This window comes from Diaporthe citri (assembly GCF_014595645.1).
Source record: "Diaporthe citri strain NFHF-8-4 chromosome Unknown scaffold_6, whole genome shotgun sequence".
Lineage (NCBI taxonomy): Eukaryota > Fungi > Ascomycota > Sordariomycetes > Diaporthales > Diaporthaceae > Diaporthe > Diaporthe citri.
The window spans coordinates 891,652-918,421 of record NW_025064851.1 but is presented as its reverse complement, the minus strand read 5'-3'; the positions used below and the strand labels follow the sequence as shown (position 1 = coordinate 918,421).

The 26,770-nt window shown below is 57.4% G+C and overlaps 4 protein-coding genes across 4 annotated transcripts; all 4 read left to right on the top strand.

Annotated features, from left to right (window-relative positions):
* Window positions 1–919: 919 nt before the first annotated feature.
* Window positions 920–13,725, top strand: INS49_012265 (uncharacterized protein; the record flags this gene model as incomplete). Its single annotated transcript, XM_043172969.1, has 8 exons — window positions 920–1,373; window positions 1,464–1,902; window positions 1,965–2,393; window positions 2,455–2,481; window positions 2,570–10,126; window positions 10,192–10,547; window positions 10,690–13,376; window positions 13,450–13,725. The coding sequence occupies 8 exons, from the start codon at window positions 920–922 to the stop codon at window positions 13,723–13,725; spliced, it is 12,225 nt and encodes a 4,074-aa protein (XP_043022266.1).
* Window positions 13,726–14,626: 901 nt separating this feature from the next.
* INS49_012264 (uncharacterized protein) lies at window positions 14,627–16,528 on the top strand (the record flags this gene model as incomplete). Its single annotated transcript, XM_043172968.1, has 2 exons — window positions 14,627–15,090; window positions 15,538–16,528. The coding sequence occupies 2 exons, from the start codon at window positions 14,627–14,629 to the stop codon at window positions 16,526–16,528; spliced, it is 1,455 nt and encodes a 484-aa protein (XP_043022265.1).
* Window positions 16,529–19,878: 3,350 nt separating this feature from the next.
* On the top strand, window positions 19,879–20,772 carry INS49_012263 (uncharacterized protein; the record flags this gene model as incomplete). The annotated part of the gene is made up of 2 exons (XM_043172967.1): window positions 19,879–20,294; window positions 20,358–20,772. The coding sequence occupies 2 exons, from the start codon at window positions 19,879–19,881 to the stop codon at window positions 20,770–20,772; spliced, it is 831 nt and encodes a 276-aa protein (XP_043022264.1).
* Window positions 20,773–22,840: 2,068 nt separating this feature from the next.
* INS49_012262 (uncharacterized protein) lies at window positions 22,841–25,962 on the top strand (the record flags this gene model as incomplete). Its single annotated transcript, XM_043172966.1, has 8 exons — window positions 22,841–23,724; window positions 23,895–24,118; window positions 24,212–24,311; window positions 24,536–24,584; window positions 24,827–24,919; window positions 24,971–25,124; window positions 25,183–25,680; window positions 25,730–25,962. The coding sequence occupies 8 exons, from the start codon at window positions 22,841–22,843 to the stop codon at window positions 25,960–25,962; spliced, it is 2,235 nt and encodes a 744-aa protein (XP_043022263.1).
* Between the last annotated feature and the right edge of the window lie 808 nt (window positions 25,963–26,770).

Sequence of the window (26,770 nt, the reverse complement as noted above, 5' to 3'; positions counted from 1 at the left end):
GAAAGATCGCGTTATAAATCACATCCAGGATCTCGACCACCCAGGTTTTGCGTGATGGATCTACCGGGGAAGACGCAAACCTCACCCACAATTGGTGGATCCCGGGATGTGTGGGGGCGGATCTTTCTAGCTGGAAGGAATGATTATGGGACCCTGAGTTGACGCCAGCAGGTGGGACAAATCCACTACCGTACAAGTCAGTCTCAAAGTCGGTGACGGTCCAGAGTTGAGGTATGAGGGCATCAGGGGCCTAAGTGATGAATGGCATGAGGCTATTGATGATCATCCAGCAGCGATTCCATACAGATAGTATTCATAATAACGCCAATTTGTACAGTATATTATATTTGCCAGTGTAGAAAAAACATTGGTTTTGTTCTTCATACAAGACACATGTGCTCTATCAAGGCTATAAATAAAGATGTGTTCTTAAGAGACTATAAATGGATGCGAGGTCCATATTATTCACATCGTAAGACCTCCCAGGCCATTGACTCGTAATTTATGAGTTGTAATAATCTTCCCAGTAGTTTTATCCCTTACTAGTTGTGGGTTCAGTCTGGGCATTGTAGTCAGCCACATAATTTGAGTGGCACTGGTTGACTCCACGTAGCAGAGCGAAATGTGGCTTGTCTCTACTGACCATAAGACATTGACAATAGATCGCATCCCCTGGGCGAGAATACCAATTCAAATACTTTGGGATGAGCACGCAAAAGAATTTGTCTCACCTAAAAGCCTGAGAAAATCGCCAACAAGAATGAAGACGATCCTGTAGTCAGCTGAAAGATATTCATCGCTTTCGATCGATCTACCACCACACTCACTTGCTCTCACTCACTTGCTCTCATCCAAAACCGTCATCAATAATTGGGCACTATTACTGACACAATCACCGTAACCCATACCTCGCAAGCAAATGTCTTCAACCACAACTTCAGCGCGTGGCAGCGCCGGAGAAGCCATCGCCATCATCGGCAGCGGGTGTCGCTTCCCCGGCGAAGCAGACACTCCGTCCAAACTATGGGAGCTCTTGAACGCACCGCCAGATCTATCAGTCCCAGTACCGACATCTCGACATGGTCTCCTTAACCCGTCAGGCTCTTACCATAAAAGTAATTCTTACCATGGCCACCACAATGTCAAAGACATGAAGTCTTATTTCCTTACCGGCGAGGGAGTGGAGCGCAAATTCGACGCAGGCTTTTTCGGCGTCAAGCCGGTTGAGGCCAATGTCATGGACCCTCAGGTTCGCATTCTGCTCGAGGCCACATACGAGGCTCTCGAGAACGCGGGCCAGACCATCGAGAGCCTGCAGGGTTCGGACACGGGCTGCTACGTAGGCCTGATGCTGGGCGAATATGAGCAGGCTAGTAAGTTACCATCATGATTTGTCGTCTTTTGCGGTGTTTCTCGCCGCTGCCTCGGACAGAGAGCAGTTTGACTAACTCTGAGTATCACAGTGATGCGAGATCCTGAGAGTGTTGGCACCTACCATCTCACTGGCACCTCCCGCGGTCTCATGTCTAATCGGCTATCGTATTTCTTTGACTGGCATGGGCCATCGATGACAATCGATACAGCGTGCTCGTCCAGCTTAATAGCAGTCCACCAGGCTGTCCAGCTCCTCCGTACGGGCCAATCCCGTGTTGCTGTCGCAGCTGGGTCGAATCTCCTGCTTGATACCAACATCTATGTCAGCGAGAGCAACCTGCAGATGCTTTCACCAGATGGACAGTCACGCATGTGGTCCGCCGACGCAAACGGCTATGCTCGTGGTGAAGGTGTAGCTACCATCATCATGAAGCGCCTTAGCGATGCCGTCGCTGACGGGGATGATATCCTGTGTACCATCCGCGAATCGGGCACCAACCAGGATGGAAAGACTCCTGGACTGACCATGTAAGCACAACCACATTGATCAAAAAGTGGCTATGAAACTGATCCATTTTCTCCTCTCCCAGGCCCAGCTCCACAGCTCAAGAAGCTTTGATCCGCGACACTTACCGCCGAGCTGGCCTCAACCCCAAGAACCCGGCAGACCGACCTCAATTCTTCGAGGCGCACGGAACGGGGACCCCGGCCGGAGACCCGATAGAAGCTGCCGCCATCCACGCTGCTTTCTTTGGAGGCGGTGATCCATCTGACACCAGCAACACGATGCTGGTGGGCAGCATCAAGACCATCTGTGGCCACACTGAGGGCACCGCCGGCGTGGCTGGTATATTGAAGGCCGCTCTCTCATTACAGCACTCGACCGTGTTGCCCAACTTGCTTTTCAAGAGCCTGAATCCTAAACTGAAGCCATTTGTTGGGCAGCTGCGCGTTCCGACGACCACTCTGCCGTGGCCTGCTGTAGAGGCTGGAGAGCCACGACGAGCTAGTGTGAACAGGTAGGTATCCCTTCGTAGTCCATGAACTCGTATAGAAGCATCGGGCTGACCAGACCTCTAGTTTTGGATTCGGAGGATCTAATGCACAGTGAGTAATGCGCTGTCATGCAACCCTACTAGGTAATCAGTTTCCTTGTCCTGATCATAGCTAATACAAATCTTCCCGCGCGATGTAGTGTTATCCTGGAAAGTTACACGCCATCAGATGGCGATGCAGCATTAGTCCACGGAGCAGCAAACGTTCCTGTCTTCACGCCTTTTGTGTTTTCTGCAGCGTCTGAGAAGTCGCTAAAGAACTACATCGAGTCCTTCACGGCCCACCTCGAAGCCCACCAGGACACATTCGACAGCCCAGAAAGCCTTCGTCATCTCGCCTACACACTTCACACCCGCAGGAGCAGATTCCAGTATGCGACTGCAGTGGCTGCTTCATCTGCCGCAGAGCTGATCGGAAAGCTGAGAGAGAAGCTCCAGAGTCAAAGTCCCGAGAAGCCGGTTGGTCTTCGCGCAAACCGCGATTTGGACCACCGAAAGCCTGTCATGATTGGCGTCTTCACTGGCCAAGGTGCACAGTGGGCTTGCATGGGGGCGGATCTTCTCGCCCAGTCCAGTGTCGCAGACACTATATTCTCAAAACTCGAGGGTCGCCTCGCCCGCCTACCTGCGGAGGACCGCCCGACCTGGTCCCTGAAGGAAGAGCTCCGACGCTCTGGGCCTGCCTCGCGCGTCGCCGAAGCCGAACTGTCCCAGCCGCTCTGCACGGCTATCCAGATTGTGCTCGTGGACCTTGTACGTGCCGCTGGGATTGAGTTCGGGGCCGTTGTTGGCCACTCATCCGGAGAAATCGCCGCTGCTTACGCCGCCGGCTTGATTTCCGCCGACGACGCGATATGCATTGCGTACTACCGAGGCTTCCACGGAAAACTAGCTGGTGCTACCAACGGCCAACCTGGCGCCATGTTGGCAGCCGGGACATCGGCTGAGGATGCTGCCGAGATCGTGGAAGCATTTGACGGCCGTGCCAAGATTGCTTGCTACAACTCCAGCTCCAGCGTCACTCTTTCCGGTGATGAGGATGCTTTGCAAGAGATCAAGGTTGTTCTAGACGATGAGAGCAAGTTCGCACGGATGCTCAAGGTAGAGAAGGCCTATCACTCGCACCACATGCTTCCATGTGCTGAAGCCTACCGCAACTCCATCAAGGCTCTGAACATCTCTGTCGCTCAGCCAGACAGCAAGTGCATTTGGATTTCGAGCGTGTCTGACCAAGACATCTCCACTGGTGGTCAGCTGGACAGGCTCAAGGATGAGTACTGGGTCGATAATTTGACCAGCCCAGTGCTATTTATGCAAGCTCTGAAGAAGGCTTGTGAAGCTCATGGCGGTGCATATGACATGGCGGTCGAGGTTGGTCCGCACCCGGCGCTCCAGGGACCTGCTCTGCAGACGATCGGGGAAGCCACTGGTCAGGCAATTCCTTACACAGGGCTTTTGAAGAGAGGCGCTGCAGATCTCACATCACTGGCGGACGGGCTCGGACAGGCTTGGGTCCACCTGGGTCGCGGCTCGTCCCTGAATCTGCAAGAATTCGACCGGTTCGTCTCGTCCGGTGCGCCCTCAAAGTTGATCCAGGGCCTTCCCACCTACGCCTGGGACCACGACGCGGATTACTGGCATGATTCCAGATACGCCAAGGCATACTTCTCCAGGAGCAAGAACCACGAGCTTCTTGGCCATCTGGCACCCGACTGTAATCCAGACCAAGAGCTACGATGGCGCCAGATCCTGATACCAAAGGAGTTCCCTTGGATCAATGGCCACAAACTGCAGAACCAGATGATCTTCCCCGGCGCGGGATACGTATCACTTGCGATCGAGTCCTGCCGCGAGCTATTGAAGATGTCTTCGGAGTCTGCGGCGCTCATCGAGGTCCACGACGTCGACATCGTCAATGCCCTGACCTTTGACGGTGACGACTCCAAGGTCGAGACCATTTTCCGTCTCTCCGAGATCGTTCGGAATGAAGGTGCAGGCAAGGATAGCCACGGGACCATCACGGCCAGGTGGCAATTCTCAGCTGCCCATTTCGGTTCCGTGAACAGGCAGGGCGACGCGAACTTGCGCACGCTATCCCGCGGTCTTGTCAAGATCACGCTCGGAAGGGAATCCGCCGCCGCGCTTCCCGCTCGTGGCCCGCGCCCTGATAATTGCCTCCCCCTCAACGCCGATGACTTTTACGACTCGCTTCGTCAGATGGAGTATGAGTACTCTGGTCCCTTCCCTGCCTTGACCGGGCTGCAGAGGAAGCTCGGCACGGTGACCGGCTACGTCGAGAACATGGAAGACCCAGACTCTGAGCTCCTGGTCCACCCAGGTATGCTCGACGCTGTGTTCCAGTCCGTCCTACTTGCCCACTCGGCGCCATATGATGGGAGTCTTTGGTCTATGCATGTTCCGAGGACCATCGATCGAGTCGTCGTCAACCCTCTTCTATGTGAGATCGACAAGATCAGGGGTAAGATGCTCCCGTTGGATTCGTTCCAGGTGCCGACGGTCAACACCATCAAAGGCGACATGGACGTCTTCCCTCCCGAGGTTGAGCTCCCCGGTGCCGCTCTCACAAACGCCCTGATACAAGTTGAAGGGTTGGACTGCGTTCCTTTTTCACAAGCCATGGCTCATGACGACAAGCAGGTCTTTTCCGTTGTGGAATGGAACTCGGCTGTACCTGACGCTGCTAGTGCTGCTTGGGATATGGATCCAACCACCGAGCAGAAGGAACTTGCGCACTTCCTTGAGCGGCTCTCCTTTTACTACTTACAGAACCTGCAAAATTCAATCCCCGAGGACGACCCATGCCGGAGCCCTGACGCACCCCTCAGCGGAATGTTCGGAATGGTGAAGCACATCGAGTCTTTGATTGTCACGGGCCAGCGACCGTTCTGGGAGGCAGAGTGGAACAACGACACCCATGAGACCATCACCGCCGCTTCCCAGCCTTACCTCGACTTCATTGACTTCAAGATGGTCAGAGAAATCGGAGAGAACCTGGTCGAAATCGTCAGGGGCACCAAGTCGGCTATCGAGGTGGCCATGAAAGACAACCTCCTCAACGAGCTCTATCCCAACGCCCTGGGAATGAAAGAGTGCACAGTGTACCTCGCCCGGCTCATCAAGCAAATGACCCACCGCTACCCGCACCTCAACGTCCTGGAGATCGGAGCCGGCACGGGAGGCTCCACGAAGGCAATCATGAGCGCCGTGGGCGACAGCTTCTCGTCGTACACCTACACGGACATCTCGTCCGGGTTCTTCCCCGCGGCGCAGGAGGTCTTCAGGGAGCAGGCCTCGCGCATGACGTACAAGGTTCTCGACATCGGCAAGAGCCCGTCGGACCAGGGCTTTGAGGAGCAGCAGTACGACCTGATCGTCGCGTCCATGGTCCTGCACGCGACGCCGTCCATCAGGCATACCCTGGCCAACGCGAGGAAGCTGCTCAAGCCGGGCGGCTACCTTGTCGCCATGGAGGGCTTCAGCAACGATGTGGCACGCACTGGCCTTGTCTTTGGTGCGTTCGCCGGATGGTGGCTGGGCGCGGACGAGGGTCGTGTCCTGGGCCCTCATGCTACGGTGGCGGAATGGGACAGCCTGTTGCGTGAGACTGGGTTCTCTGGCTGCGACAGCCTAACGCCGGTCGTTGATCCGCTGTTCTGCCACACGACGGTCTTTGTATCACAGGCCGTGGATGCGCGTGTCAACTACCTCCGCGACCCGCTGGCTTCTTTTGCCGCACCAACACCCGATTTGAAGCTTGATCGTGCTTCGGATCTGATCCTCGTTGGTGGTAGGACACCTGCTAGCAACGCCTGTGTATCTCAGTTGATACCTATCCTTCAACAATCTTTCGCAAACATCACGCCTGTCCAAACCCTTGCTGAGGTTGCTAGTCTCAACCTGTTGCCCACAACCACAATCTTGAGTCTTTCAGACCTCGATGAGCCTCTGTTCGAAAAGCTGGCCGAGCGTGATTTTGAGGCCGCCAAGAAGGTGCTCGAGAGCGCCGGCTCTATTCTCTGGGTCACCCAGGGCCGCCGGGCTGCAAACCCAACCACGAACATGACAGTCGGCATGGTGCGCACCGTCCTGCTCGAAGTTCCGACGCTCGCTTTCCAGTTCTTTGACTTCGAGGACGCCAGAGCCCTGAGCGCCGAAAGGATTGCTGAAGCGCTCCTTCGCTTCAAGGCCGGAGTGGCGTGGCAGCAAGAAGACAGCACCCTTGCGAAGTCTGGGAACATTCTCACGACTATCGAGCGCGAGATCGTGCTCGACGAGCGCGGCCGGGTGCTCATCCCACGAGCTTTGCCCAACAAGCACATGAATGATCGTTACAACTCGTCCCGGCGTGCCATCCACAATGATGTGGCACTCTCGAATAACGGCAATGTCAGCCTTGTTAGAGACGAGGGACGACATGAGTATTACCTCGAGCAGTCCGACGAGAAAGCCACAAGCGATAACTCACTGCGGATCTCGCACTCGCTTCTTCTTGCTCTTCGAGTCGAGGGTCTCGGATATAGCCACATCAGTCTTGCAGAGGACAAGAGCTCTGGCACCTCTCAGGTAGTCCTCTCGAGCCATGTTTCTTCTTTCGTTAGGCCCATTGAGGGAGTGCCAGCCGTGCGAGTGAGCGAATCCAAGGTGCTTTCTCTCAAGGGCACAGACTCGAGCGCACAATTCCTTCGTCTAGTTGCGCTGAATCTGCTCGCTATTGATATGGTCGGCAACATGTCGCAGGGCGAGCAACTCGTTGTATATGAGCCAGAGCCCGCACTCGCGCAGGTGCTTCAAAGGGAGGCCAAGGGACGAGGTGTCGGAGTCACAGTCCTGTCATCGACCATGAGTATTGACAGGTGCCATCTCCTGGGTTGGATTCCAGTTCACGCCCAAGTTTCGGCTCGTATTCTCAAAGACACCCTGCCAAAGAGCGCATCGGTTTTCCTCAACTGTGAGCGTGGGCACATGGAGGGTGGCGTGGGCACTGCGGCTCGCATTGTCGCTCATCTCTCATCGCGGTGCAAGATCGTATCCTTGGCAGATCTCTTCGATAAGACTGCTTGGATCAAGCCTGCCGAGGCCCAAACCGCTGGAGCTGATGTTCACAGCCGGTTGGTGGGCGCAGTGAAGCACGCCCAAGAAGATAAGATCTCGACATCTTCGGTCGATATCAACACCACTCCCGTCAATCAAATAGCAGAAGCAGGTTCTACTGACGTGAAGCTCGACGAAAAAATAGAGCGAGCCACGGTTGTCGAGTGGGACCAACTCCTCACTGTCCCTATCAAGATTCGCCCCGTCGACGACCAGCAGCTCTTTGTTGATTCCAAGACTTATTGGCTCGCTGGTCTCAGCGGTAACGTTGGGTTATCCCTCGCCGAATGGATGATCGGCCATGGAGCCAGGCACATAGTCATCACCAGTCGCAACCCCAAGGTCTCTGCCTCATGGCTGGATCGCATGGCCGCCCGCGGAGCCGTGGTCAAGGTCCTCGCCAACAACCTGACAGACCTGAAGCAGACGCAGTCTCTATACCACGACATCTGCTCCGTCATGCCCCCGGTCGGCGGTGTCGCACAGGGAGCCATGGTGCTAGAGGACACGGCCTTCCGGAACATGACGCGCGAGGCGATGGACAAGGTGCTGCAGCCCAAGGTCCAGGGAAGCATCGTCCTCGACGCGCTGTTCCGCCACAACAAGGACCTCGACTTCTTCGTCTTCTTCTCGTCGCTCGTCGGCGTCCTCGGCAACGCGGGGCAGGCCAACTACTCGGCCGCCAACCTGTTCATGACCTCCCTCGCCGAGCAGAGGCGGCGCCGCGGCCTCGCGGCGTCGGTCATGCACATCGGGCCCGTCCTGGGCGTCGGCTACGTCTCGCAGAACAGCCAGGCCTCCAAGGCCATCTTCTCGCGCGCGTCGGGCCTGCAGTTCGTCTCGGAGCGTGACCTGCACCAGCACTTTGCCGAGGCTGTCGTCGCCGGGCGCCCCGGCCTGGATGGGCCCCTGGAGATCGCCACGGGGCTGTTGAGGGTGCCCGCGAGCCCAGAGAAGAAGCCCTTCTGGTTCTCGAACCCGATGACCACGCACTTCATCATGAATAACACCGGTGGCGCTGCGGACTCTTCTTCGAAGGCTTCCGAGTCCAAGGCGTCTGTCAAGGCGCTGCTCCTGCAGGCCAAGACGCCTGGCCACGTGACTGATGTGCTGAAGAATGCGTTCAGGCAAATTATTTGTGCGCTGTTCCATCTTGGCGTTACTGATCTGGACGATGAGACCAAGTTCATGAGCTCATCGCTTGATGAGATGGGTCTTGATTCCCTGCTGGCTGTTGAGATCAGAACCTGGTGGATGAAGGCCGTACAGGTCAATATCTCGGTCATGAAGATCCTGTCGGGTCTTACTATCGGCGAGCTGGTTGCTCTCGCTCAGGAGAATCTGTCTGCCGATCTGACTCCGCTCATGAAATCCGATGGCGAGGCTGAAGAAGACAAGACTGTCCCCCAAGTCAGGGTATCCAGTGCCACGTCCGCCGAGAGCGCCGATGTTTCTTCAAAGGGATCATCCACGTCGGCCTCATCTGAAGCCGGAGACCCAGCGATCATGACTCCTTTCTCGGAGCCCGAGGCGTTCGAGACAACGGCCAAAGATGCTGATACTGTATGTTCCAGTCCACTTCCCACCGTCTCAAAGTGGATGGACCTCTCCTTCAGCCAGCAAGTCTTCTGGTTCGTCCTGACCTTCCTAGAAGACCGAGCGGGCCTGAACCACACGGGGGCATTCCGCCTGACGGGGCCCCTGCGCGTGGGCGACCTCGAGCAAGCGATAATGCGCCTCGGACAGCGCCACGAGTCCCTGCGGACTTGTTTCAAGACGGACGAAAACGGACAGCCGAAGCAAGGTGTCTTCGAGCCGAGCCAGCTGCGGCTGGAGCGCAGACGCATTGCCAATCAGGGCGAGGCTGAGAAGGTGGCCGAGGACTTGCAGAGCTACTGCTACGACCTCGAGCGCGGAGAGTGTTTCCGAGCAATCCTCCTGGAGCTGTCGCCCACCGTCAACTTCGTGGTCTACGGGACGCACTCCCTGGTCCTGGACGGGCTATCCTCCGTCGTCCTCACGCGGGAGCTGCAGCACCTGTACGACAACGACACGGCCCCCCTCACCCCGGCCGGCGCCATCTGCCAGTACCCAGCCTTCGCCCAGGCCCAGCTCGAGGCCCTCAAGAGCGGCGCCCTGGAGCCCAGCCTGCGCTTCTGGAGGAACGAGTTCTCAACCTGCCCGCCGCCCCTGCCCGTCCTCCGCGTCTCGCCCGCCGTCAGCCGGCCCGTGCAGAGGCGCTACGAGAACCAGCGCGCCGACCTGCGCGTCGACGCGGCCACCAAGGCGGCGATATGGCGCGTCTGCAGGGCCCACCGGATCCGGCCGTTCCACTTCTTCCTGGCCGCGTTCCGGGCGCTGCTGGCGCGGTGGGCGGACGCCGAGGAGGTGGCTGTCGGCATCGGCGACGCCAACCGGTCGCACGACGGCGCGATGGGGAGCCTGGGCCCGTATATCAATCTCCTCCCGCTGCGGTTCTCGAATGACGCCGCGCAGGTGTTTGGGGAGGTGTTGGAGGAGACGAAGGGCAAGGCTGATTCTGCGTTGGCGCATTCTGATGTTCCTTTCCAGGTTCTGCTGAATGAGTAAGTCATGATTCGTCTTCGCATTTCTTTTATGCACTTGAACAAGGAGACTGACAGAACATCAGCCTCGGCGTCCCCAGATCAGCTAGCCACACGCCCATCTTCCAGACCTTCTTCGACTACCGCCAGGGCATGCGCAAGAAGCAGCCCTGGGGCAACTGCGAGCTCGAGATGCTGTCGTTCCAGGCGTCCAAGGTCCCATACGACTTGGCACTGGATATCATCGACGACGCGGGCGATGCCGACTGCCTGCTCATGCTGATTGTCCGCGAGGACATGTACTCGAAGCAGGATGCTGAAGTTCTGCTCCGGAGCTATGGTCAGCTTGTCAAGGCTTTCGCAGAGAGTCCTGGGGTCTCGTTTGCGGAGCCGGACATGTTTGAGCCCACCGAAGTGGGCAGGAGCTTGAAATTTGGACGAGGTTCGTGACGTCTTTGCCCCATTTTCTTTCCGTTTCTTTTCTTTCCACCTTCGCCCTGTCTGTCCTCGCTTTCCACTCGTCCTTTGGGCAGTTGAAATTACTCTATCACAAAATAGAATCATTTGCTAATGATCCTTTCCAGGAGAATTCCTGCCATCCCAATGGGCAGAGAAGACTGTCATTGAACGAGTGGAAGCAATCGCGCAGTCCAACCCAGACAATGTCGCCGTCAAATTGCCTCACGGTGGCAAGTCCATGACTTACAGTCAGATGATGGCAAAGTCTCATGCTATTTCCGCGGCTCTCCAGGCTGAAGGCTGCACCCGCGGCAGCGTTGTCGCCGTGTACCAAGAGCCCTCGCCCGACTGGCTGTCATCGGTTCTCGCCGTCTTCAGTATAGGGGCGATCTGTGTTCCTTTCGACGCGGGCACGCCGACCAAGCGTCTGTTAGACATGGCTCGTGACAGCCAGGTCAACATCATAATTGTCGATGCCGAGCTCGAGGCAGCGGCAACCAGCGGGCTCCTTGTGGACGGGGGAGCGAAGGGGATCATCAGCGTCGACCAGTGCGACGCTGTCCAGAATGCAGATGTCAAAATACCTGCTCCTCTTGCAGAGGCCGAAGACCCAGCCATGATCCTCTACACCAGCGGATCAACGGGTAACCCCAAGGGCATCGTCCTCAAGCACAGCGGCTTCAGGAACTGGGCCGAGTTCGTCCCCGCCCAGTTCAGCCACAGCCCTGGCGGGGCCGAGACGGTCCTGCAGCAGAGCTCGTCCAGCTTCGACATGGCCTTCCTCCAGGTCTTCTGGGCGCTGTGCTCCGGGGGCACCGTCGCCCTCGTCCCGCGCGGCGACCGCGTGGACGCGGGCGCGATCACGGATATTATTGCTGCGGAAGGCGTCACCGTCACGAACGGCGTCCCGTCGGAGTATTCCAACTGGCTGAGATATGGCAACAAGGAATCGCTCCTTCGCTCTGCATCTCACTGGAAGACGGCGATGTGCGGTGGTGAGCCCGGGACGCCTGCTATCATGGATCTCTACATCTCCTTGGGCGAGCAGGGACCCCGGCCTCGGTTCTACCACATGTACGGCCCGACCGAGATCACCTTCATCACCTCTGGGACGGAGCTTACTTACCCGGTTGCCGGGGCCAAGGCCGAGAAATCGGCGTCTGTCGGTGGGCCGTTCATCAACTATTCAATCTACATCCTCGACGAGCAGCTCCGACCTGTTCCGCCTGGAGTCCAGGGCGAGATCTACATCGGAGGAGGGGGCGTGGCATCTGGGTATCTCGGCAACCCTACACTGACCGCAGAGAAGTTCATGCCCGACAACTTTGCCCCGGAGGCCTTCAAGGACCAGGGGTGGTGCACTATGCATCGAACGGGAGACATGGGCCGGTGGACCGAGGAGGGCGGCGTCATGATCGAGGGACGCAAGTCTGGAGACACGCAGCATAAGCTCCGGGGGCTGCGGGTCGACCTCCAAGAGGTTGAGAATGTGATGCTCAAAGAGGCCAAGGGCGTCCTGAGTGACGTTGTTGTCACTGTCCGCCGCACATCGCCGCAGAGCCCCGAGTTCTTGGTTGCGCATGTCCGTTTCGAGCCCGCACACTGTCCGCCGGAGGAGGAGCAGCAGTCTGTGCTGAGCTCTTTATTGTCCAACCTGCCTCTTCCACAGTACATGTGGCCCGCAGCTGCGATTGCTGTGAAAGAACTGCCGATGATGGTATCCGGAAAGCTCAACCGCAGGGCAGTCGCTGCTCTTCCTCTGCCGGATATCTCTGCACTCGAGGATCATTTAGATGGAGAAGACAGTAGTGCACCGCCAGCGGTATTCACAGATACCGAGGCCAAGATGAAGCAGATCTGGGAGGATCTCATCTCTCAGCACGTCATCAAGATGCGCCGTGTCAGGCCCGAGACCGACTTCTTCCATGTTGGCGGCACCTCGCTGCTCCTCTTGCAACTCCAGGCCCAGATCAAGCAGATCTTCGGCTTCAGGATCCCGCTCGTGCAGCTCTTCGAGTCGAGCACCCTGTCAGCTATGGCTAGGCGCGTTGACAACAAGTCGGAAGCAGAGAGCGAGATGACTTTTGACTGGGAGTTCGAGACAGCCGTTCCCGAGGCCACTGCCACGGCTCTGAAGACGGCAGTCGATCACGTTCCCGCCGCAAACAAATCCGTCGTCCTCACAGGCGCGACGGGCCTGCTGGGCCAAGGATTCCTGAAGGCCCTTGTCGCCGAACCCGGCATCGAAAGAATCCACTGCGTCGGCGTCCGCAACGCATCTGCCCGGATCTCATCTTTGCCCCTTCTCGGACACGCCAAGGTCGCCTGCTACGAAGGAGACCTGGCCGCCCCGCAGCTCGGCCTCGACGACGCGACGGCCACGTCCATCTTCAGCTCGGCAGACCGCATAATCCACAACGGGGCCGATACCTCCCACTTCAAGACATACCGGTCTCTCCGGGGGTCCAACCTCCAGGCCACCAAGGAAATTACCAGGCTGGCCCTGCGCTTCGGCAGCGGCCGCAAGATCCCCGTCCACTTCGTCTCGACCGCCAGCGTGCTGCAGTACTCGCGGCTCGAGTCGTTCGGCGAGGAGTCCGCCGTCGCGTATCCGCCGCCGCCGAACGCCCTCGACGGCTACAGCGCCACCAAGTGGGCCAGCGAGCGGTACCTCGAGAGGCTGTACGAGCTGAGCGGCGGTTCGTGGCCAATGTGGATCCACCGGCCCACCAGCGTCCAGCGACCTGCTGGTGACTACGAGGGCAGCAACAACGATGGTCCGTCGCTGGATCTGATCTCGAATCTCCCTGCGGTACTGCAAGGCCGCCAACTGCGTGCCCGCCTCGCCGAACCTGCTTGGCGTGCTGAACCTCGTCCCGCTGGAGCGCATCGTCGAGAGTATGCTGCATGAGATGTCTGTCACGGCCGCACCGGGCTCTGGTGTGCGACACGTGAATGAGGTTGGCGAGACCGACATCCCGCTGGATAATATCAAGGACTATATTGACGCCCAGACGGGCGCGAGCGCTGAGGTGCTGCCGCTTGATCAGTGGGCGAAGAGGGCGGGTGAGGTTGGGATGGACCCGATTCTGGTGGCGTTCTTTGAGAACACGGTGGGCATGCCGCCTGTGGTCTGGCAGAAGTTGAGCAGGAGCGCTTAGAAAAATGTTGTTTGCTGTTTTGATTAACATATTCTAAATATATCATCTCCTCTTCAGAGTAAAGTAAACACCTGGACTGAAGTCACCTCCATGGGATTGGTTGGCCGCCTGTCCCGCATGTGTTTGGGGCGTAATTTGGTTATTTCAACGAGGGCCTCCAACTCTTACACCTGGCCGGAATTAAGTACTTGCACGGTGCCCGAGGATCGGTTCTCCAGCTCACTAGCCAAGCACTAGAAGTGGAGACCCGGATGTCACCCTGACTCGACTACCCTCCACAAGCCCTCCGCCAGATCTCACGATTCCCCGGACTTGACACGGCCTCCCGCCGTGAGATCAGGCCATGGGCATGGGGTTAAGATTGATACCGAACGCAGCCAAGGAAAGCATTCGAATTGACAAGCAATGGTCAGCAACTGTCTACATGGCTTATATGCCCCAGACAAGTGCCCTATTGTGCGGCTGACGAGTGGATCCGGTGCCGACATTGTGCATCGTAGAACACCACGACTTTCAACGTCGTACAACACTCACGATGGACGGTGTGGTGCCCCTTTCGAAGCCTCGGCTGGACGCGGCCATGGCTGGTCTGGGCTCTCGGCTCTCCTCCTTGCACTAGGTGCCCTGGCTTATCATCTTGAGACGTGGCTCGTGACTGGGTTGCCGTGGGCGATTCCATCTCCGGTCTTCGTCGAGCAGGCCGGAATGGTTCCGGCCTCACAAGTATATCAAGAGCGGCTCGCTCCAAGCCAGAGAGCGTTTCAGCCCGGCTCACCAGACTCAATACAATCCATCACCACACAACCCGTACCTTGAAAATTATCAATTTTTCCCAGCTTTTCACACATACCAATATCCCTATACCCCTCAAGACACTTACAGCACCACCACCACCACCACAATGGGGTCCGTCACCGTCGACGACAACTTCTCCACCGCCGACTTTGGCGTCCTGGAGGACTGCCGCCCGGACGACCACACCCTGCAGGCCTTCATGATCTCCAAGCCGCGCGGCTTCCTGCCCCGCGCCGACCCGGTCTGGCAGCTCCCTGCCGACTTCGACCCCCTCGAGGACATCCTGCGGCGCATGCCCGTCAAGATGGCGTCCGGGGAGCCCGGGCTGCTGGCGCAGGGCAGGCTGGGCCCCACGGTCGACGCCGGGTTTCCCGACCTCACGTGGGCCGTCGACAAGCACGCCGACGACAAGCCGCTCATGAACGCCCTGTACCGGGACTACTCGTTCCTGCTGTCGGCGTACCTGCTTGAGCCGTGCCACGAGAGGTTCCTGAGGGGCGAGCCGTATGGCCTGGGGCGCCAGAGCTTGCCGGCTGTTATTGCGAGGCCGATGGCTCGGGTTGCTGAGCTGTGAGTTTGCTTGTTCCGTTCGTTCCTCTTGCCTTCCTTCCGTCGTCTGTCTTCTTTCCTTGTCTTCTCTTGTGTTTGGTTGCTGTCCTGTCGTCCCCTTGTCATACGCCTCGCAGGCATGCTGGACTTACACGGCATACTGGACCTCTCATTGGCTTGACGCCATTCGGGACCCGCTTTCCTGCCGCTTCCGTCTTCACTTACAAGTCTCCCTCCAATTGCATTCTGCCTTGCCGTAGCACATTCTCGCGTGCTTGTCGTGATGCACTCTTACTTGTTTTCTCTTGCTTCGATGTCTATTCCTGCTGCCAAGAAGATGCTGCCTCTTTATCCTGTGGTCCCTCATCGCACACATATACACACACAATACTTCCACAATCCTCTCTTTGCCTCCTCATGTCTCCTTTCGAGGGTACTTGTTCCATTATGGTCCTGACAACCCCCTAGTACCGGCTTCATGCCATTCATGGAGTACGCCGGCAGCTACGCCCTCTACAACTACAAGCTGGCAGACCCGGCCAAGGGCATGGACTACGACAACATCCGGCTGATCCGCGCCTTCGAGCACGGCCTGGACCACACGTCCAGCGAGGCCGGGTTCGTGCTCGTGCACATCGACATGGTCAAGAACTCGGGCCCGCTGGTGTCCGGGACGGTGGAGGCGCTGCAGGCGGCGCACTCGAGCCGGGCGGACCTCAACGCCGCCATGGGCAAGCAGCTCGGGGCGCTGCGGCGCATCAACGCCACCATGGAGACCATGTGGATGAAGTCCAAGCCGCGCGACTACACCACCTTCCGCACCTTCATCTTCGGCATCACGTCGCAGTCCATGTTCCCCGACGGCGTGGTCTACGAGGGCATAAACGACGGCAAGCCGATGTCCTTCCGCGGCGAGTCGGGCGCCAACGACTCCATGATCCCCCTGATGGACAACTTCCTCCAGATCCCCATGCCCGACACGCCGCTCACGGAGATCCTCAAGGACTTCCGCAAATACCGGCCCTCGAACCACCGCGCCTTCCTGCAGCACGTGCGCGACCGCTCCGTCGAGCTGGGCCTGCGCGGGTTCGCCCTGCGCCTGCAGGCCGGGCCGGGCGAGGACGAGGACGACGAGACCGTCTGGGAGACCAGGCGGCTGTGGCTGCAGCTGCTGGACCAGGTGCGCGAGTTCCGCTGGCGCCACTGGTGCTTCGGCAAGGAGTACATCCTCAAGATGACGGACCACCCCACCGCGACGGGCGGCAGCCCCATCGTCACGTGGCTGCCGAACCAGCTCAAGGCCGTGCTCAACGACATGGTCAACATCGCGGCCACTGTGGGCGAGGAGAAGCTTGGCGGCGAGGTCCAGGCTATCATGGACCTGGTGCGGCGGCAGGAGGAGACGCTGAGGAAGGAGGTCGAGAAGTACTGCGAGGAGAGGGGGGTTGACCGTTCCTGAGGGCGTCTGCGCGTGTGACGGCTGCTGTTGGGTTGGCCTTGCTGTTTCTTCCCCGGCTACTGATGAAGCGTCCTGTAGCTGTAGCGTTGTGGTTTATTTCAAGATATTTCAATTCGACGTGTGGCTTTCGATTGCGTGTGGCACCCGATCTCATTGTGGTGTGAGCCTTGTAACTGGTTACCCCTTTGTTCTGTCCAATACTTGGGCACTTTGTGACTCTCTACTCATCGCGCAACGGCACGCCGCAGATTCCTCCCTGAAGCGGACTTTGATCGGGCTGTGGTTCAGATCTGCTTTGTAAGTATTGGGATTGTCATACATCCGGTACTTACGTCTTCCATCTGCCGTACAATATCCCAGCGGGCAGCAGATGCCCTACACTTATTGCAGGAGGTTCGAAGGAGGCAGAGAAGCACATCACGAATGGATTGGACTGGGTAGTCCCATGACGGTCGCAGGCTTGCCTCCTCCTCGGGTCTGTAGAGCCCATGCAAACCGCACGGAAAAAGCTGAATCAACCTCATCTCCTGAAGCACCTTCTGCTCTGTAGCTCACCTTGAGTTCCCTGCGAGGTAGTGAAGCGCTGCAGCTCAACTCCATGAATACTACTCGTGCTGCTGGTGGTCCTCCTTGTTTTTGACCACTTCAGTCAACAAGCGGACGGTGAGACTGCCGCGGCGGAGCTTTTATATTCAGTGCAGAAACTTGTACGAGTTGCGAAGAGGTATCGTTCAGGGTCCGTGAAAGCTGGCGGCGTGAGCCAATCTTCCCATCACTGCTGTTTACATGATCAAAATGTAGTGTGTGCACGGCATGTGGGATATAAGTCCCAGCGCCGGGCTGAATTGGTGCCACCTTGAGGATCGAGGCTTTGACTCCATGTAAGGGGGTTATCTCCTGTGGGCTTACTCGGCCTGCCCGTGTGGTCAAATGCGATGTGGGCTGGTTCCTCCTTGGTGTACCAGCTCAGGGAATTGTTACCCTATCGTCACCCAAGTGAGAATGAGCTTTTGTGTTGCAGCTTAGGGTGGGAGTCGCAAGGAGTTTGAACTGGGCTGCATCGCATCGACATATGGAGAATGAATGCTTGACAGGCAAAGACGCAGGCGGTGATCGGTACAGCAACGGTTATGTGTTGATGCTACGACCGTGATGGCAGTGGCTTTCTGCAACACGATTCAGGTATCGTGAAGGGGGAACCAGGGCAGAATGGTGCGAAATGAACCCCGAATTTGGATGTCCAGAAGCAAGGCGGAGTCATGCTGGATGGTGATCCGAAGCATCCCTCGTTATCTACTGTGTACGACCAGGCATTGCCGGTCGCGCGTTACGGGGAAAGTGACACGCCGCCTTCTTGCGTGGTGTTTCATCTTGCGTTGAGCCCAAACCACAGAGCACGGAGAAATTGGAAAAGGAGAGGCCTTTGACCCTGCCGATCAGCCTGATCGCTGACGGGAAATGGCGGAGCTTCGCGTCGGGGTTGGCGTTTTGAATCACCACACAGCTAGCATGGTTAAAAAAAATTCCTTCGGATCAGTAAGCGCCTGGGAAGGTTCTTTGTTGAGGAGGCAGTCCAAGTGGGGATGCTTCGCGAGACGGCATTGATGCAGAAAGTATGGTTGGTGCCGGGTTGGACGGCAGGCGATGACGAATGAAGCAGGCATCATCATCATCTGTTTGCCTTTCTGCGGAAGTCGGGCAGGACAGGTGCGGGATGTCAGTGGGTGGAGTTTGGTTTTGCCTCGGGCTTGCTCGGAAGTTGTGGTGCGCAGCGGGTGGCGCTTTGCAGAATCAAGGGTCGTGGGCGGTGATGGACTCATGACCCGAGCAGGCAACCAGCCCAGGTCGCTGTGCAGTAGAAAGACGACAGAGTTTTCCGGGCATTTGGCTGCTGGTGTGCTTGTGTGGTGCATGAGGCTTGGCGGGCTCGGTTTCTTGGATCCTGCTGGCGATGGATGCTCACTGCGTCCTGGTGTCGGATCGCTGGATCTGACCTGGGACGGCCAGGTTGTCTCTTGTCTGCATGCAGGCAGGGAGACCAACGCCAGCCCCTTTGTGATGAGCTCGGCGGGTATCCGGAGATGAGGGTGAGGGCCTGGGAGGCGACGAGGAGAGTGCAACTGAGCTGAACTGGAGGTGATCCGAACCTTGCCCTTTCCGTCGTCGAGGCTCGAGATGCGACACATCTTGTAACGCCCTAACATGACGCGCAAGGCGCAGGCGAGGCTGTTGGTGCTGATTCAGGGGGCCTGCGATAATGCTGTACCCTGTCCGTCGCGGCAGAGGCAGACGGCTTGGCTGGCGGGCTGGTCGAAGTCAGTCAGTCAGAATGGCCGTCTGAGCAAAGCACACGCAAGTTTGTGACATGCCCTGCCCAGACCAGCCCAGTCCAGGCCATCTCACAGCTGGACGAGATCAGCAAAGGAATGGAGACCACACGGGACGCACCACACCTCGCTGGAGCAGCGTCGCAGAGTGTGTTTAGGCAGCCCACGACCTGCTCGATGAACGAAGGCCCTTACTGTGGAATGAATACGTGCAGCAATACAGACGTGCAGGACCGACTTGAGGGACAGGAAGGTAGGGACGGAGGACGGGTACATGTCCAAGGTACCGATTATGTCAGCCCGGGCGGTGGGCCGTGCTTTTAATAGCGTCCCGCAGAAAGGTACTAGGTAGCTTCTGCTCTGCCATCCGCATTGCGATTGCGAGCGAACCTCCTCTCCGAGCGCGTGTGTGTGCAGCACCACAAGGCACAAGGCCCAAGGCCCAGCACCAAAAGCTGGGTTGCCATGAGAAATGGCTGCAATCACCACAACCGACCATGGCCCGTCCAACCTTTTTTGATCTAAAACCACAATGATGGGATCTGTTCCCATGCCCTCCCTTCCCATCCGCCCTTCTCTCCTCCACCATCAATTCTTCACCCTCAACCATCACCCATCATCATCACCATCACCGCCGCCGTCCACACACCCCGTCGCCAACGCCATGCAAATTCCCACCACACGGCCCAACTAGGATCCCACACACCAACGACCGGCCACGATCCTGCCCTGCCCTGCAGTGCAGTGCACGCACAACCAGTGCTGACTGACAATCAACGCACTCCAACATCCACCAACACAACGCCCAAGCCAAGCCTCGCTCCATTCACCTCATCCTTCTTTTCCCGTCACCGAAACTGGCCCACGGCCTTGGTCTCCGACTCACACCAAGCCAACTTTTGCGTCTGCTCTCTTTGACTACTTCTTTCCTTTCCACACTTTCTTAAAAAGCCGTCAGCAGACTCCGTTTTTGACGGCCCTGATTGTTTCTGCTGCAACACCAAGAAGTCAAAACTCGACACGATGGCTCCATCAAGCAAATCTACTCCTGCAAAGGACCGACGCAAGTCTTCCGCGAGCACCGCCTCTGCAGCCTCCAAGGTCATCACCCTCAAGGTTTCGCCCGACAGGCTGCGAGCCGTCGTCGACCCAGCAGCATCCGACGCCGCCAAGGACGACACCCCCATGAAGGATTCCAACGACTCGCCGTCCACCTCGACGCCTGTGCCCAACGGCGCTGCTGCCATCCCCGACAACGCCTCCGACTCCAACCCAGCGACTCCCGGCAACGGTGGCACTCCTGCACCGTCCGTCATGGGACCGCCTGGCGACGGCCAAGGCCCAAAGAAGAAGGGCGTCAAGAGATCCGCTGCTGCAACAAATGGTGACGCTCCGCCTAAAGTCCGGGGCAAGCCAGGTCCCAAGAGGAGAAAAGTCAAGTATGTACCCTACAGGACCTCACAGAAACCTACGTGCAAAACACTAACCTTTCTCCTACACAGCGACGACGGCACCATCGAGCCTCGAGCCGCGGCCCACCGACTCGGCCCCAAGGCCAACCAGGGCGCTATCAACGCAGGCCTGCGCGCCCTCGACCGCAGCGGCAAGCCCTGCCGCAAGTGGACCAAGGGCAGCTTCCAGCTCAAGACCTTCACCGGCGTGCAGTGGCAGATCAACCGATGGACCGCTCCGCCCAAGCCCAAGCCGTCCGACGAGTCCATCTCCGAGAACGGCGTGCCGACCTCGACCCCAGCCTCCGCCGACGGCAGCAGCAGCAAGGAGAACAAGGAGAACGGGGGAGGCAACCCGGGCAAGAGCGAGAACAACAGCACCTCGGGCGCCGACGTCGAGATGCAGAGCCTGCCCAGCGTCCAGGCCAGCTCGCCTGCGCCCATGGCCATCGCCGCGGGCGCTTAGACAGGCCCATGTGCAGACAGACCTGCCACATACAGACACAGCCAGAGCTGAGTTTTGCCTTCAGCACTGTACAGCTCTATTTATTTTTCTGCGATCATATAGTCAAGGCGTTCCAGGGAGGGGAAGTTCAGGTCAACGGAAAACCGGTTCCAGGGGTTATCTGCAACGGAGACAAGTCGGTTTGTCTTAAAGGGAGAGATACCAGGCTCAGGGCCCTCGTGGTCCCTCATTATGGAAATGTGGACAAAAAGGCATGTTGGGCGGCGTTACTGAACGGATGAGTCTTTTGAGTCTTTTTTTTTTCTGCGGTAGATCTGACTGGATTAAAGTCAAATATTGTTATTAACCGACCTCGTCACTGTCTCAACTATGCCTCTACTGTGACTGCTGTGCTTTTGATCAGTCATGTCTGCCTGCGTGTACTTAAAGAAAATGATGGCTTTGGGATGTGTGCTTCTGGGAACCTTCTACCCAGGTCTTCCCGCAACAGGGTCAAGGTCACTGTCTGGGAAGCTTGCCCGGCCCAAGATCGAGGCCTTCTTATCGGACTACAGCCAAACGTGCCTTCTCGCCACAAAGGACATATTCCTATGTAAGATCTTGCCATATCAGCCGCATCCATCTGCCCTAGCCCAGCGAAGCCTTGGAATCAACGCTGTTACCTGGAAGGGGCCAAATGAGCGGCTTCATTCAAATTACCCAGTGGTAAATAGTTCATGGACTGGTGCAAGCACCCATTGTCTTTGTTGGCCTTGGCCGGAAATAGGCAGCGACACCACCTTTTGAGGCATATTTGCAGCTGTGTCCGCCATATTGGGCAGCAACAACCATCACCGTCACCTCCGTTGAGAGAGCACTCTGGTCATGTTGGACTTAGGCCTTTGGCTGCGAAGGGGCATGCATGGCACCGAAAGAGACATATGCAGGGACACCTCACGCAAAGAAGTCGATAACAAGAGAGATGATGCACTTGACCCTTTCTGGATTTTGAAAGTAATCACATGTTGTTGTTTGCTCCGGGTGCTTGGACGAGTTAGTTGACCTTGGGCTTGCTCCAAGTACAAACCGTTGGCTCGTAGTCTACAGTCAGTGTACAGGAATGCCATGTGATAAGAGACAGGCCTGCTTGGTTCGCAGGACACCTGACACCATTCAGCTGCAAAGGGATTTTTTCCATCAGATCGTGAAGAAATTGGGAAAGAAAGCAGAAAAAAGGACAATGCCCTTGAGTCTCGCACACTGACATTTGATGTTGACAATGGATATATATCATCTTCAGTCTCAGATGCACTGAGGCGTAGAGAGACGGAGGTCAGTCTGATGGCTGCCGTGGCCCCTGAGACTTATCCGGAGATCCCCCCAACTCCACCCCATGCTGGCGTGTTGCCGGCACCGGTCCTCCAGGCTGTAGTGTACTACAGCCTGCACACTGCATCTGGATTACTCCGCAGAACATCCCACTGACGACATCACTGCTAAGATCTCGTGTGGGTAGACGACCCAAGCATCTCGGGCACCCATCACAGGCACAGGCCTGGCCACATCTCTTGCCGTCTCTATCTCTTTCAACCCATCGCGTGCTGCAGAAGAAGAGACCTTGCTGCCCCTGATTTGTGAAGACAAGACGCCGTTCCCAGTCGAGTTTATGACCGACCGCCCATCGAGTCCGGCCGGCCCCTCACCTCTGGCAGTAAAGTGACTTGAGTTCGCGTCTACAGCACTTGTAGTAGCTCCAGGTGCCGCACCCCCGTCAGGTCATCTGTGATTCGGATGATTCCACAGCAGTCTTCAGACACGTCGCCACAGTCCGCCCTCATTGCTGCTCCTGTCGTCGTCGTCGGCTGCCAGGAAGCAGAACGACTCCCTGCGAACCCCAACAAGCTTTCTGCAGGCGCTGTCTCGACCGGGCGGCCTTGAGCAAGCTCCAGCCATCAGCCATCCCGAGCCGGCCTTCGATCTGGACATCACCTCCTTCCTCGCAACCCTCCCACTGTCCTCCTCCCCCTTGCATTCGCCTCCACAGCGACAACCGCACACGACTCCACGCTGAACCACTCGAGGGGCAGACATGACCAGCCCCTTCCAGAACTCCCAGAACCCCCAGAACACCCGACAAAGCAGCTTCTTGCCAGCTCCCCTCTACCCTCGGTCCTCGTATGCCTCTGTAGCCGACACGAGCCCTCGAGCTTCCACAGCAACACACGGAAGCACTCGCACAGGGCCCGGTTCCTTCAGCCACATCCTGAACCCCGTCGACCCAGACTGGGACAACCACTATCCATCCACCGCCAGAGATCACGAGAGCACGGGCACTATGACGCAGAACGGCTCGCACCTGGACCGAGGAGCCCCCGGTGGTCTGTACCCGAGATCTCAACCACAACAACTGCCACACTTCTCACGAGCATTCGAGATGTTCATGAGCCGGACGCCCCTCGACAGCCTCCCTCCCGTCGACATCTTGGCCACCGGCCGGATGAGCCCCACCGCCGCCAGCGCAGGCGCCAGAACCGGCAGTCTCCCCAGGCCATCGTACCTGCAGGGCTCGCACTACCTGGCGAGGTTAGAGCAACAGACCCACCAGAGGGCACTGGCTCAGAGGCAGAGGCAGGATGCGCAAGAAAAGAACGGGACCAGCCTGCCGAGCGACAAGCCCCCAGCGCAGCAGCAGCAACCATACCTGGGCATCGCACGCGACGTGGTTGAGCGCACGCCCCCGCACGAAGAGGACGACGTGATGGATTCGCTGCCCTCACGATGGAGCGCCGTCAAGGAGGATAGGGCCAGCGGGCTTGATGTCTTATCGGATGGTTTGGAGGTCAAATATACGGGGCCTAGGGATCCCAACGAGAGGGACCACGAGGCGCGTGCCATCCGCGCTGACCAGCCCATGCCCGTCCAGTGCGGGCTCTACTACTATGAGGTGACAATACTGGGCAGAAAACATAACGAGTAGGTCTACATTTTGCACCACCACCGCACACCTCACATGCACTACAAACACACATGTCAAAACATCACAGATCGCACTGGGGGGTGATGCAGGAGCCAGAGCCTCGTGGGCGTGGTTATAGGGAGGTCGGAATGAGAGAACAATTTCTGACCGCATTTTTAACTCATAGCACTTTGATCGGCGTCGGCTTCTCAAGTAAATCGGCATCATTAAATCGAGCACCCGGATGGGAACCCGAGTCCTGGGGTTACCACGGCGATGACGGTCACTGTTTCCAGGCGCAGAACGTGGGCAAGCACTACGGTCCTACCTTCGGTTACGGCGATGTGATCGGGTGCGGTGTCAACTTTAGAACAGGGACCGCCTTCTTCACCAAAAATGGACATTACCTCGGTATGTGTGACGAGACCAAGGGGCAGCAGCCACGAGCTTCTCTGCCCCGGTTCTACTTACCCGCGCATGCTGACCGTGTTTACTTTCCGCTAGGCATCGCCTTCAGGGAAGTCAAGGGGAAGCTGTACCCCTCTGTTGGCCTCAAAAAGACCGGCGAGCATGTTCGTGTCAACTTCGGCCAGACACCGTTCATGTTCGACATTGATTCAGTCATGAAGGCATGTTCAATTAACTCCCCATCACTCTCGTTTTCTTATAACCCCCATTCATTCGCTTCACGTGCACACTGTTTCAATTCTTGACCTGCATTCTTTACGACATGGGCGACGCCGGTTACAACGTATTTCCTGCGTGGCTTCTTGAAACTTTCGGTGATCCAATCTGGCAGCACGATCAGGACCCGTGGCGGCGTCACAGTTACCCGGCCGCTGCTCCTGAGGAGTCCTGGGACGACTCCACGGACGAGGTCCTTCGACCTGGTTACCCACACTCAGAGCCTGATCGTGACCCGCCGGAGTGGTGCTCACCCCGATACACCTTTCCACAAGCACCAGAGACTATGGAGTCGTCCAACAACTCAGCAGAAACAACGGTCACGAACTTACGTGCAATCATGGAGCGCGTGGCTGATCCATACTGGGCGGACCGTGGCTGGGTTCTTCATTTGATCATTAGCTGGAAGCAGACAAACACTAACTGGTTGTACAGAAGGAGATCAGACAACTCGAAAAGGAGATCGAGCAAGCAGATACCACCAAACTCGCACCACCACTCAGCGAGACGGAGCTCATCCAACAATTAGTATGCCATGGAGCTCCGGACAGCTAGAAGTTGTAGCTAACTTGACTGCAGGTCCTGCAATTTTTACAACATGACGGCTACGTGGACACGGCACGAGCTTTCGCCCAAGAAATACAATCCGAAAAGCAATCTCTCTGTTTAGATCCCAATGAGGAGATACCCGGCATCGACATAAAAGATGACGAGGATGCCAACAATCGACAAAGTGAGTTGCTTTGCCCCCAGGGCCACACAGCGCAAATCCACGTCCTAACTGCTAGCAGGTATTCGTCGAGCCATCTTGGAGGGCGATATTGACAAAGCACTCAAGCATACCAAGGCATCTTACCCACAGGTCCTCGAAGAGAATGAGCAGGTCCATTTCCGCCTTCGGTGTCGCAAGTTCATCGAGATGATCCGACGAGAGGCCGAGACGAACCTCGTGGGCGCGGGTGGCCCTAAAGGTAACCACGCCACTGCCAACGTCTCCGGCCACAACGGTCACAGCCAGCCCCCAGCCGTCGACATGGAACTTGACGAGGACATGGAGGACCTGGACGGCGCGGCGGGCCAGCGGGATCTCACACAGGACGCGCTGCTTTATGGGCAGACGCTGCAGGCAGAGTACCTTGGCGACGAGCGGCGGGAGGTGCACGCAGCTCTCAACGAGATCTTCGGCCTGATGGCGTACCCGAATCCGCTTAAGGAGGCCAAGGTCGCACACCTGCTGGACCGCAAGGGACGGGTGGCTGTCGCGGAGGAGCTTAATTCTGCCATATTACGTGAGTCTCCCTTGCCCCTGCTATTTTCTATTTACTCCCGGTTTCCCAGACAAATGCCGGGAAGAGAAGACAAGAAAACAGCAAGAAGGAAAGTTTAAGGTTTTCAAGACTGACACACTGAGATTAGAATCCCTCGGCAAGTCATCCCGCGCGGCATTGGAAAACATGTACGCGCAAACCTCGGTGCTCCTAGACGACCTGGCGGAGACGGGTGGGTCCGGCGCATTCGTCACGCTGCAGAGCGTCATTGACGAGATCGAAACGCCGACACAAGATTTCTAGGGGAATGATGGTGACGATGGCGATGACGATGACGTTCGTCGTCTTGACCTGTTAAGGCTGCGCGCCCGCGACCGTGACCGCGACCGCGCCCACGTCATCGAACTCCTCCGCGCCCCAGCCAGGGCCTGGGCGGCCTCTCGAGCACCTCCAGCCTCTGCGTCGCCGTATTCTCCTGACTACGACAACATCCATGATGATAATACTGACGAGCAGCCATTGGAAAATCCTCAACCATAAGGCGATAGAAGGGGCGGTTCTACTGGTGATATTTCCGGGTGGACGCCCAACCCTGCTGCGCCTGTGTTCAGACCACGCTCGGTGTGACGGTGCTGCGGCGGCTTCGACGTTGTCGCTGACGGCCTTGACTGAGGTGGGCGGTAAAATTTTGGAACAACGAGCGACACAGTGATCTGCAAACCAACCCACAGTCGTCTGGTGCCCTCGACCTTTAACTCGGGGCTGTTTTTCTCCTATCTTCAGCATGGCAAGGTGAAGCCCTTCACCCGTGGAGTTGTAATGGGTTCTTTCATGGTCCGCATTACCCGATCTAGCAGGTCGATCACATTACCTTAAGAGATGGCCGCATATCTTCTCTGACAGCTTGAGCTTGGCAGACGATCCCGTTGATCTCTTCGTCTTTTCATTCTCTGTGTCACCGTGGCGTTGGAGTCACCCATTAGAGAGAGCTGTGCGCATCCACCAACATCTATCAACAAGCACCAACCAGCGATGGCTGCAGCGGCTGAAACAGCAGTAAATACATATGTTTTTCTATATCCAATCCCTGACCTCCTCATGAGAGAGATTG